The sequence below is a fragment of the Catharus ustulatus genome, chromosome Z, assembly GCF_009819885.2.
Source record: "Catharus ustulatus isolate bCatUst1 chromosome Z, bCatUst1.pri.v2, whole genome shotgun sequence".
NCBI classification, from domain to species: domain Eukaryota; kingdom Metazoa; phylum Chordata; class Aves; order Passeriformes; family Turdidae; genus Catharus; species Catharus ustulatus.
This window is the reverse complement of record NC_046262.2, coordinates 32,704,090-32,717,467: the sequence shown is the minus strand read 5'-3', so window position 1 is coordinate 32,717,467 and position 13,378 is coordinate 32,704,090. Positions and strand designations below refer to the sequence as shown.

At 40.5% G+C, this 13,378-nt stretch overlaps 1 protein-coding gene across 9 annotated transcripts in view; it reads right to left on the bottom strand.

The window, feature by feature from the left end:
• Nucleotides 1-13,378, bottom strand: part of CCDC171 (coiled-coil domain containing 171) — a 184,417-nt gene that overhangs the window by 143,024 nt on the left and 28,015 nt on the right. For all 9 annotated transcript variants that reach the window (XM_033085312.1, XM_033085315.2, XM_033085309.2 and 6 more), the window contains 3 exons: nucleotides 10,349-10,441; nucleotides 8,859-9,019; nucleotides 1,308-1,446 (listed from right to left, as the gene is read on the bottom strand). In XM_033085312.1, the coding sequence (XP_032941203.1) occupies nucleotides 1,308-1,446; nucleotides 8,859-9,019; nucleotides 10,349-10,441 (393 nt within the window). The remainder of the gene's footprint in view (nucleotides 1-1,307; nucleotides 1,447-8,858; nucleotides 9,020-10,348; nucleotides 10,442-13,378) is intronic.

Here is a 13,378-nt window from a genome sequence, read left to right as displayed (position 1 = left end):
GCCTTGAACTCCTCCAAGAACAGGCCCCAAGAATAGGGCATCCACAACTTCTCTTTTATGAGAACAACCTGTTTAAGTGGCTCACAATTCTCACAATAAAGAATTTTTCGTAACACCTGATGAAAGCCATCTTTCAGTTTGGAGCCAATCCCCTTGTCCTGTTACTACATTCCCCTCTGAAAAGTCTCTATTCGTCTTTCTTATAAGCTCCTTTCAGATACTGGAAGGTCACAACTAGGGCACCCCAAAGCCTTCTCTTCTCCAGCCTGCCGCATAGCAGAGCTGCTCCACACCTGTGATAACTTGGTTGCCTCCTCCAGACTCTCTCCAACAGTTCCATGTCTTTCCTGTGCTCTGGGGACCTCAGAGCTGAATGCAGCACTGCAGGTGGGGTCTCACCAGAGCAGAGCACAGCACAGCACAGAAAAACACAGCAGAGGGGCAGAATCTCTCCCCTGTCCTGCTGGCCACACTACTTGAGATGCAGCACCTTGCAATCGGCCTTGGCAAATAACATGAGATAATCATGAGCTCACTTCTCCAGCTTGTCCAGGTCTTTCTGGATGGCATCATATCCTTCAGGTGTGTCAACCACACCACTCAGCTTGATATCATCAGCAAATGAAGATATCCTAAACTTTTTGCCTTGACTCTCCCGCTATTAAAGAGGATGGCAAAATTCATAATCAAAGTTGGGGTGTGTAGAGACAGTGGGAAGGCACCAAATGGTCATATGAAAGGAAAAATATTTCAGAAAATATTCCTATAAAATACATAGGGTATAACAAATGCACACCAAACAAAAAATAACCCAAAGAACCAAGAAGTTTGTCACCTTCAAGGAAGACATTTTCAATCAGTTTTTACAGTCAAATGCTTGCCCTAAAAACATTATGTGAAATAGAAATTATCAAGTCTACAACGGCAACTAATCAAGCCTGAGGAAAAAAAGTTTGTATAGTAAGATGGAACATTCTTCACACAAAATCCTAATCCATATCTACAAATTCTCTTCTTCATTAGGAATGCAAAGGCTGGTTAATCTTGACTCATAACCATACTTTTAAAATAATTATTTTCTGCAAATAACTCCTCAATTAAATACTTGGTGTATTACTTTAAATGCATTTTGGAATTAGCCTCTCCACTATATTATCTTTATTTACTCTTGTTTCACAAAACAAAGCAATATAAATAAAAATCATCAAAGTCACATTTATTCCACAGCTCAGCACAGGAAATGCAGATTATGTTCAAAGCATGTTTTAAAAACCTAAACAACGAGTCCCACAGGCTTTTTGTCTTACCATTGCAAGTTCACTCTGCAATTCTCCGCAGCTTTTTTCAGCATTCCCTAGTCTCGCAGAGAGGTCTATAATTACCTTCTTCTTTTCTTCAATCACTTCTTTCATTTGATTGTTTGAGGAGAAACACTCTCTTTCTAATCTGGAAAGTTTCAACATTAAAACATTTTAATGAAAGATACTTATGTCAAGTATTCTACACATTTTTAAAATAGAATCTGGGTATCACATCATGAAAGCACATCGTCTGACTTATGAAGCTGTTTGCTTCTATTTTTTTAAGAGAAGAAACTTACATTTTCCTTCTAAGAAAAACTTTTCAGTTATGGCTATAGTTTTTTCCATTACCAAGGCTTGTGTTAGACTTCCAGTCATCTTTATTTTAATGACTTCAATTTGCCTCTCCATCCTGTCACAGAAGGAGGAAGAAGAGGAGGGGGGAATGATCGAGCAGCATATGGTTTGGAGTGTTTCTGCAGGAAGACTAAATTGGGGAATACCATTCTTAAACTATGACAATTCTACTCAGAATGGCATGGTTTCAGTAATAGAAGATTCAAAATTTCAAACAGTTCTTGTACTACATCAGTCCTCCTGGTATTCATGAAAATAAATATATAGAAAGTCTGGCATGGGTAAAAAGGTAGGTCATGAAAAAACTATAAGGTCAAACAACAGCAAGTAGGAGACACAGCCAGGGACAGAAAGCCAAGGAAAAATTTTGAAGGATTGCCTAAGTATATAGAGATGGAAAGGAGGTGACTCAGGAAAGGCACCTAGAATTAACATTCACGAAAGATGACAAAGACGAGAATGGATTCTACCACTGTTATGGTAGGAAACAAAACACGAACAGAGTTCTACACAAAACAGCTATTTTATCAACAGCAGAGATACACCCTGCCTTTTTGTCCTCCATCTTTCCTAACAAGGTCTGCTCCCAAGTCTCTATGGTCAGTAGAAGGACACAAAAAAGAGAACAATCGCTAGCAATAGTTGAGGATGGAGTCTGAACTAACCTGTGAGAACTCAAACCACAGAATTGAAGAGGTCAGCTCACCTACACTCAAAGGTTCTGATAAAGTTGGTCAATGTCAAAGTGACATTGCTCATTACCATCATGAAAAGTCAACAAAAATTGGGGGAGGTCCCTGCCAAATGAAAAATGACAAATGACACACATATTTGCCAAAGGTCAAAAGAGAAGCCAAGGAACTATAAACTACCGGGCTTCATTTCAGCCCTGGAAGGTTACGAAGCAAATTCTTCTATAACAATTTTCTGGGCTCATGAAAGAGGAAGATTTGGAACACTCGGAGAGCTTAATCATACCTGACCAAGCCAGTTAAACTCCATGACAAAATGTTCAGGGCTGTGGACAAAAAGAGGGCTAGTAGATGAGATGTAATTTTAGCAAGGAATTTAGCACTTTCTCACACAGTATTTTAATAGCTGTTACAACTTAAATCTACATACGTGAATTATAACATTGATAAAAGCAGTGTGATAGTAAAGCCCAGATGGCAGTAGCTGGAATGGCTGTAATACTGTAGAGCTCTGTATAAGATCTGTTTAACAGCTTCATCCATCACCTGGAATAATACCTGCAGCAAACAGCGAACTGGGTGCGGGTAGATCATGACACAACACAATACTCAACAGAAGAGCTGCCATTCACTAATCGTGGAGATAGAACAGGCCAGAATGAACCTTCAGAGATTCAACAGCATGTGCGAAGACCTGAATTTAGGAAGCAAGATCACCCGAAAGTAATGTGGCTTATAACTGGCTGGATAGAAGCTATGTTCAAAAAGAACCTGGTAACCATGACACACAGACACAAAATCAGCAGTGCAGCATATGAACAGAGATGGCTAACAGCATCCTGGGCTATATTAATAGCAGTATAGCCAGATCAAGGGAAGTGATTACCACCTTTTATTTGGCAGTCATTACAACACATTTAGGATAATGATCATGTTTAACTACACACATCCCTCACAACATAGGGAAAAAGTTGGGGTGGGCTAAGGGAATGGTCACCACCAAGGTTGGCAGGCAGAACTACATTTAAGAACTGAGGAAACTTGCTATGTTCAAGCTGGAGAAGAGGTAACTCCACAGTGTGTAACAGGCCTTCCAGTATCTAAAAGAAGGTTATCAAGGAAATGCAATCGATCACTAAACAGTAGTGTTTGTCTACAAGACAAGTACTGAATCCAAGTAAGTTCAGACAAGGAGAAATGTTTTCCAACTTTATGGAACAGGTTCCCAGAGAGCTTGTGCCATCTCCATTCTCCACATTTTCAAGACCTTGCTGGATAAAACCCTGAAGAGCCTAATCTCATATCTTATATTGGTTTGAGCAGTAAGTTGGACTATAGATCTTCTGCAATTCCTTTCAATCTCAACTACTCTTTGAGGTAGCTCTCAGCAGTAGAAACATCCAGGTGTCGCTAATCTCTATGTTTCTTCACCTACCATTCCTGTCTCCCTAGAACTGAAAGTGGTGCGAAGTGCTCAAAGTTCTTCCAATTTTGAAGCTTTTGAATCAATATTGTCACTTTCTGACTTTAATTAATTTGTTAAAGATTAATGTATCTTTTCAACTGAAGGACTACTTCAGCAGTCCTCCAAATACCTATGTGCTTCTGCATCAGCCTGGCTGATTTTTTTGCTCTAGCTGCAGATGTTTACTTCCTATTCTTCAAAACCTGCCTTTTCCAGTCCCCCAAAGTAGCTTCTACTCTCACAGCTTTCAGAAACACAGCAAAAGCAGTTTCAAATTATTCTATGTCATGTTCTCACTCATCAAGAAAAGTAAATTCACACAGAGACCCAAATCCCATGTTGCTTCCAATTTACATAGTGCTACTGGGTTCAGAGCTAATTAATAAATTATGCAACCCAGAAAAGCCTGTTAGCTTGGTTTTGGTTACTACAGCTACATTTTTTCTGAGAAAACAAATTCTTACAGCATTATATAGCTTTCAACTTTGGCATTATTTACCTACATCAAATCCAGCTGAAGAGACATACAAGTGTTCTAGCACAACAAATGAAAGTTTCTAAGACTCTCATTTGGCTAAGAGTTAAAGATAAACTCATACAAGTCTTCCAGAAAAAAAGAAAATATGTTTGGATGCTAAACTATGTCTTAAAAGAAAAAGCCAAGATCCTGACATTGTCTGAAGTCTAAGGACCAGACCCTTCAAAGGTAAGTAGATCAAAGGCTGTTGTATTCTCTCAGAAGGTGTCTGGTGAAAGCAATCACTGATATTCACCAATATTACTGGCACTTGTATGCTTCAAAGAGTAAAAAGGGCACAGGAAACACATGAGGCAGTACCTGCCCACCCCATGTAATCACCTCAAGGGAACTGGGTAGATGAGTAGATTGATGTCCACCTCAGATAAAGCTTGACCTTTGCTACTTATCTTAATAGAGGTCTGGAAATTTAGGTGTCTGGACTAAAAAATTTGTTACGATTCATGTTTCTTTAACATCACTTAACAAAGCCATCAATTGTTTCAACTATCTTAACTCTCAAGGAAAGTTTTGCATTGTCTAAAACCACAGAAGACAATTTGCTTTCAAAAAACTCAGCTGGCAGAAGCTGCTGGAAGTAATTGGCTGAATCAACACATGATTGCAAGCAGTAAAAAGTACTGTTTGGCTATTAGACAACATTTATTCTCATATTCAATTAACACAGAACAGATGCCTCAAGCAGGCATAAATTCTGTTTTATCCCAAAAATCTCTAGAATAGGGCAAACTGCATTCCTGGAAAAGAAACACTGAACATAATTGTCCTGTTTAGTGTAAAAAGGGAAATCTTTTTAAAGGTCATCTTGCATTTTAGTAACACAAGTATTTACTTCTCTGTAAGCACCTACTATTGAAATTCCTAAGGCAAATGGTACCATATCTGTAAAAACTGTATTTCACAGTCTTAAGTACAAAAAATAGACTTATTCAGGTATTTCCTGTAGTAATTCGAAAAAAAAAAAGAAATATACAGTAATTTCACGAATACAAGCCGCACCAATTTGACCAAAATTTTGGTGGAAACCCGGAAGTGCGGCTAATATTCTGGGGCGGCTAATCTATTAACAAAATTCTAAAAGCTGCCAACACGGAAGTGAGAGCCCGCGGCAGCCCCAAGCCAAGCTGGAGCCCGGCCGGCCCCGGCAGAGGTGGGAAAGCCTGGCAGAGGCGGGGCCAGCAGTGTGGGGGGCGGGCGGCAGAGCCTGAGCCAGCAGGGCGGGGCAGGGAGGGCGGCAGAGCCTGGGCCAGCATGGCGGGGGAGCCCGGGAGAACTGGGGCTAGCAGTGCAGGGGAGCATGGCAGAAGCAGGAAGGCCGGCGGGTGGGGCTGCCTGGCAGCGGGGGAAGCCCAGCAGAATCGGGGCCAGCAGCGTGGGGGAGCCCGGCGGTGCGAGGGCCTGCAGTGCCGGCCAGGGCGAGGAAACGCGGCGGCGGTGCAGACGGGAGGGGGTGGCCGGCGAGCCTGGTGGCGGCGGCGGCAGCCCTGCTGGCGGGGCGAGCGAAAGCGGCGCTCGCGAAAGCGGCGCTCGGCGAGCGAAAGCGGCGCTCGCGAAAGCGGCGTTCGCGAAAGCGGCGCGGGGCGGGCGCGGCGCTCGCGAGGCGCGGCGCAGGGCGAGCGAAAGCGGCAGCGGGGCGAGCGAAAGCGGCAGCGGGGCGAGCGAAAGCAGCAGCGGGGCGGGCGGCGAGCCCGGCGGCGGCAGCCCTGCCAGCCGGGCGAGCGAACGCGGCAGCGGGGCGGTGCTGACCGGAGAGGGGGGCCAGCGAGCCCGGCGGCGGCGGCAGCACCACCCGGCCAGCCCCGCCGAGCCGTGGCGCTGAGCTGGGCCACCCGGCCCCGTCGGCAACCATGAGCGGGCCGAGCCTTCCTGGCCCCGCCCCGAGCCAGTAAAGCCCGCTATGCCGCGATCCTGTTACTAATTGGCCAATTTGTGAAAGCTGCACACGGATTCTCGCGACGAACGAAAGTGCGGCTAATATTCGGGGTGCGGCTTATCTATTGACAAAGACAGCAACATTGTCGAGGCACCGGGGGTGCGGCTTATAATCCGTGTGGCTTGTATTCGTGAAACTACTGTACTCTCTAAAAACTTCTTCTTTTTCTTTTTTCATGATAATATTTTACAAAGACGCAACTTCTGCAGATCAAAATTATTCTAGACACAAATGCCTTCAATTCTCAAAGAACTATCTTCATACATCTAGATAAAAGTTTCCCACAAAGAACAAAACATAATTGAATGCACAATACAGTTCAACATCTAACCATTATTGTTATGTTGGTCCAAATAATCTAATATAGAAAAATATCTTTAAGAGTTTCTCAAGAGACTTAGCTGGAAAGCTATTACTTGTAGATGGTTCATATTTTTAACCAAATTTACTGATCTAAACATTTAAAAACAGATCTTGTGGTAAAACTTGTAAAATTCTAATGATTTGGAAAATACCTAAGCAGATGTTTAAGTTACATTTAAAATGCTGCTAACTAGCTATTATTTGATTGTCATCTGTTGCTTCCCAGAACACATTCATACTAACAGCTCCATGACTGATTACAGAAAGCCATGTTATGGCAACCGTGTTGACAAGGCAGGATAATTTTTTCTACATTGAAAACTACAATGGTTTAACCAACAAAAAAAACCCCTCCAAACTAAAAAGCCCCATATTTCACTGAGGATGATCAATTTTTCTGATCTAATGTCAATACAAAGACAAACTTTGGAATACTAAGTCTTGGAACAAGTGAAGAAATGGTTCAAGAACAAATACTGGAAGAACACTAGTTCAAGAAAACTTCTGCAATGTGAATTTTTCCATATTTTCTGGACCACTCAAATATGGGAACCTACCAGAGTGAAAAGAAAAAACCCACTACACCAAATTAAAAACTTAAAAGAAAACCAAGACGAAGGAAAAAAGAACCACAGTCCATATGCTCTGTAATAATAAAAAGCTACATACAAGGAAAACTCAGTACAAAGTAGCTTGTAATGCACAACTATGGATCAAACAACCATTCCTCTAAAGAAGGCTAGTGTGCAAACAAAGGAGTTTTTTTAAAACAAAACAAAGCAATAAAAATGGAATAAAACGTCAAATCAATGGTCTAGGCCTTCTCCAGTTCAGGGAAAGGCAAAGAACCTTATATCAAGTTAGTATCACGTATTTACGGACAGAGAACCCATGCTCACAGCAAAAACAAACAGGTAGGATGAGATTACAGTTTAATTAACTGATGTTATTTTAGAACTATAGAGAATCTTGAAATATACTTACTCAGTTTCACAGCTGTGAAGACTGCAGCCTTCCTGAAGAATTATTTTAGATTACTATCATAATGTATTTCACAAATTTTTATCATAGAAGTTATATCTTTTTCTTCAAGAAAAAAGTTTTTACTTTTTAATGTGACTCTGGTTTAGAGGACTCTTTTGACCTTTTTTTTTTAACAAAGAGCTCTAAACACAAGTTTCAACTATATTACTAAAAACATCTCTGTAAGCATGAATATAGGAACACTCAGGCCACAAAATTGCTTTTTTATAGGGAAACCAGTTTCTTTTTTCCCCTCTACTGCTTGTATGAGCAAGTCACCACAAATATTTTCATGAACAGACTCCCATAATCCTAGACTGAGAGATACAAATTCTGTCTTTTCCACCTCATTCTAGCACACTGAGTCTCTCCCCACAACCCAATCGAGTGCCACTCCCTTCATATCTTCTTAAGCCCCCTCTTTACCGAAATTTCACCAACTACTATCCTTTACTTCACCTACTCCCCACTTTTCACTTCCTGTCTTCCAACACCATTCTTCTCCCTGACATTTTCTCACCCCAATATAAACTTCATTCAGCCAAGGAAGAAGACTCAGTACAGTGTATCCTATATCTGCCGAGGGAATACAGCAAAACCTTTCTTCCAAAAAACATCTATTACCATGGACACAGTAGATTGTACTGAGCAGGAAAGGAATCCCAGGCAATTTCATCTGCTCTCCTAAACTTCATCCCTTCTATTTTCGTCAGCTAGTTAACATATTCCACAATCATTCAAAAGCTGAAAATGAAGATTCACAACTGTAAATTATATTCAACTTCTCAACAGGAGTCTTAAAGATTGATCTAGCTCAGTGAAGTGAAAAATAGTATTTTCATAATAATGTATGTGTATACAGAAGAAAAAAATCTGTTCTAGCCCTGCCATGTGTGCTTTCCTACACTCCCGCCAAACAAACAGGAGACAGGACCCTGCCATAACTATTATTTCCAACATTTTTCCTTCAGCAAATAATCAGTAACAGATCAGTTATTTTCTTTACCCACTCATATGGTTATGGACCTGCTATTAACGGAATACCAGGTCCTGAACTTCAGGTTGGTTTGGGAAATTGCATCAGATTTAGTTGGTTTATACTGACTGAAAACCATATAAATGCAAACTGTAAGTGATAATCAAGCTGTCTACTGCCATTTTACAATTAATTTAAAGGGAAACTTACACATTGAGTTTTTCCAAGTTCTCCTGGGCATTGTGTTTTTCCTTCTCATATGCATATTCTAACCTTTTGAACTCTTTCTTGATCATTTCTAAATCTGAAAGAGCTTCTTCTCGTCTGTCCTTTTCCACATGCACAGCTTCTTCAAGTTCACAAATTCTTAACTACACCAAGTGACAAAAAAGCAATTAAAACAAATTAGGAAACACTAACATGATCTTTAGTGCTGTTCCACAGTCTGTTCTGCTTTACAGTAGAGAATATTCTATTAATTCAGTATAAAAGCACATATATATGTAAAAAGCATTCAACAAATGTAAAAATATAAGAATACATAAAGCTCAAACCAGAGACAAACAGATACGATGATGAAAAGTACCTTCTGTTCTCATTTGGAGGTGTCTGAACATTTTTAGTTCTTATTAATACTGAAGCTTTCTAGGGAAATTCTAGTTTTTAAATAGACTCATGAAGTGTGGGACTAACAATAAAGGCCACACTTTCTTTCAGAACAAAGCTTGTTCTAGTTTGTTCATGTATATAAACAAGGAAAAAGACTTTATCAGTTATTCACCCATAAAACCCAAGTCTCTAAGTTTAAGGAATGTTATCCTCTCACTTCCTTTGTATGTTGCAGAAATAGAGAGGAACTCAAGCAAAATAAATTTTTTCTACTAGTTTAATTATCACTTTTGGAATTTAAGTGCCTGTACATACAGAAGATCGTGAAAATAAGAAAATAACTGACTGAAGAATGGCAATGCTTATTTTTGTTACTCTGCAAATAGGGAAAAAAAGATACCAAATCCCCTTCTTTTTTGTTTAGTTTTTCAGAAGTCCAGTAAATTTGTTAACTAACATGATATTACTAAGCAATCACCATTTTGCTTTTTCCAACTTTTTTTAAATAAACCACAATTATTTCACTGAGTCCAACTCTGTGTCATACAGTTTAAGAATACAAAAATTTAATGTTCAAGTACATATATAAGATTTATTCATATAATCAATCTTTACTGGTAACTGCAAGTATCATAATTTCAGAACCGGAATGTACTGAGAAATTGTGTTTGAAACTGCAGTTTCAGGATGCATTATGCTCTCACTCCAAGATAAGTTGCACATATGCACTGTATCTCCAAATTGCTCAAGTAGTCATTCAGATGATACAGGGCAAGATATTCAAACATAGCATAGTGTTTAACTATTGTGAAACATTTCTTTTTCCCTAACTATTGAATGCTAGTGGGAATTCTCAAACTTACAAATGTGACATCTTATTTTATTATTTATTCCAGTAACTTTAAAGTTCCCAGAAAAGCAGACACTCCTCTGTCCTTTTATGTATTTGTTTTTATGATGTTGACTGTAATAAATCTATTTAGGTTTTTCACTGGAGCAAGTGTGCCTCATATTTTTGGAGCACCTTACCTTCACAACTTCCTCAACTGTTTTACTGTAAACTTCTAATAAATATTTAACAAAAAGTTTACCTGGATGATCTCTGAAGTGAAATTGGATGCTAAATGTGCTGCTCTCTCTGCTTCAATGTTTTCTTCAAGTTTTTTTGTTCTCACTGCAGCTGCCTAAAAGTATATTTTGAGGATACTTAAGTACAGAGACATGATAATATGGCACCAAATTTATTCAATTCATTAAACATATTGGGACTCCATACATCAGCCTGTATTACCTGAACTACTTTGGAACTGTGACAACTCATAGGAAGAACCACATATAACAACAACATGATTTACATATATAGATTATTAAATTAATATTTTTATTTAGTTAAGTAAATTGATGTATGTAAGCATTATGTTATTGCTGCATTTTTTTAAATTAGCTAGGGTCAGAAAGCAAATAAACCAAGGTAAATATTCCTCCTATTGCCCCACTATTTGCTCACTTGAGGCAACGTAACTATACTCTGTATGTTCTGAAATACACTGAGGTATCAAGAGAGCATCTACAGTTTCACAAATGAGACATGATGCACAGAGATTCTTCAAAAATTTATCTGCTTAATATATTTACTTTTAAAAAATCACAAACACTGCCACTATACTTTCATATTTCTGAAACTATTCTTATAATTAAGAATGTCTTCAAAAAAGGTAAGAAGCACCCAGGGAATTACTGGCCAGTCAAGCCTCACCTCAATCCCTGGAATAGTGATGGAGTGCCTCCTTCTGGATACCATCTCTATCAACATGGAGAACAAGAAAGTGAGCAGAGAAGTCAGCATGGATTCAGTAATGGGAAATCATGCTTAGATATTCTGATTGCTTTCTGTGATGGGACAACTACCTGGATGGATATGGGGAGAGCAGTGGGTACTGTCTACCTGCACTTCAGTAAGGCTTTCCACAGTGTCTCCCACAACAATCTCACAGGTAACCCCAGGAAGTGTGGCCTGGATGAGGGGCCAGTGAGGCGGGCTGAGAACTGTCTGAATGGCAGATCCCAGAGGATTGTTACCAGTGGCACAGGGTCTGGTTGGAGACCTGTCACAAGTGGTGACCCCAGGTTCAATAGTGGAGATGGTATTGTGTAACTTCTCCATCAGTGACGTGGATGAAGGGACAGATGCCTCCTCAGCAGGTTCATGGATGGCACAGAGCTGGAAGCAGTGGCTGATAGCCCAGAGGGCTGTGCAGCCCTTCAGAAGGGCTCGGCAGGGTGGGGAGATGGGCAGAGAGGCACCGTCTGAAATTCAACCAGGGCAAATGCAGGGTCCTTCACTGGGGAGGAACATCTCCAGCTACCAGCACAGGCTGGGTCTGACCTGCTGGAAAGCAGCTCTGAGGAGAAGGACCTGGGGTTCCTGGTGGACAGCAAGCTGTCCATGAGCCAGCAGTGTGTCCTGGTGGCCAAGAAGGCCAATGGTGTTCTGGGGTGCACTGGGAAGAGCATTGCCAGCAGGTCACAGGAGGTGATCCTGCCCCTCTACTCAGCCCTGGTGAGGCAGCTCTGGAGTGCTGTGTCCAGTCCCAGGCTCCTCAGGACAGGAGAGACATGGAGATGCTGGAGTAGATCTAGCAGACGGTGACAAAGATGATGAGAGGACAGGAGCATCTCTTGGGAGGAAAGGCTGAGGGAGCTGGGCCTGTTCAGCCTTGAGCAGAGATGACCGAGAGGGGACCTCATCAATGTCTGTGAGTATCTGAGGAGAGGGTGTCAGTGGATGGATCCAGGCTCTGCTCAGTTGTGCCCAGCACAAAAGTTGTGCCGTTGCATAAAAAGCAATGAGCAGAAACTGACACACAGGGAGCTCCACCTGAACACGAGAGAAAACTTTTTTATTGCACAGTGACCAAGCACTGGCACAGATCACCCGCAGCGGCTGTGGAGTCTCTCTCACTGAAGACATTCAAGAACCATCTGGACATGATCCAGTGCCATGTGTTGTGGGATGAACCTGCTTGAGCAGGGAGGCTGGACCACATGACCCACTGTGGTCCCTTCCAACCCTACCCATTCTTTGACTCTGTGAAAAATAGTTTGATTAAGACACTTTATATTCTCTAGGTATTATTACTTCCAAACATCAGCTCCTAATACCCTTTGCCTTTAACAGAGGATTAGCAAACTACATCCTGCTTCAGTTTTGAAGGACTCCTTAGCATCCTCCCACAGACGAATATCTGTTAGTAGTATAGTTTTACTCGAAAATACTGCCAGCCTATTAAAAGTCAAAAATAAATAAAAGTGATGTGGATTTAACTTATTTTTTAAAACATTTTAAAAGTCTGCCTGAAAATATTTCTATTTTAATTTTGACAGAAGACAAAGGAAACAGTGAGTAAGGTATCTATTACAACATTCAGAGTGGAAAACATAATTTTTAAAAAAAATAAAATAAGAAATGGAAGCTTCACTGAGAATATTTCACTGCATACCCCAAAGAGCAAAGACACTTTTCTGTCTTTGGCTTGCTGGCTTGTTTAAGTCTCTATTATTACAGCAAACACTGAAATTAAATAAATTATTTTGAGAGTAAATTTTCCAGTCACAACACACTAATTCACAAGCTCTGTACTGAATTTGACTTCTAAGTCTTATTTTATTTCCTGAGCAACTTCATCTCAGCCTCACTCCAGCTGAAACCAGAGGTGCAAAACACAATCAAAATGGTTAACTTATCCTCTCAGATGGAAGCCCCTAAAACTTAGATTTTTTTCAGTCTCAAGATGAAAAATAAAAACTGAAATAACAATTAATAGCATGAATGATGGCATCCGCAAGAATTAAAAACTGGCAACAAGATTCTCGCAAACAGAACATACAAGTATTAGTTCTTGCATAGTTCTAAAAGAAAAGTCTGTTTTCTTAAGCTAATATGATGGACACTAAATACAAAGACAAGCCACATGCTCCAAAGTAAACACAAACTCCCAGAAATATAGAAGCCTCAGTCCTAAGAAAATCCTGGAACAGTAAGTGAAGAAGGCAAGAGCAGGCACACATCCGTAAGTGCCAATATATTACTGTTTTGATGTCTGAAGTAGGAGCAGTTCCAT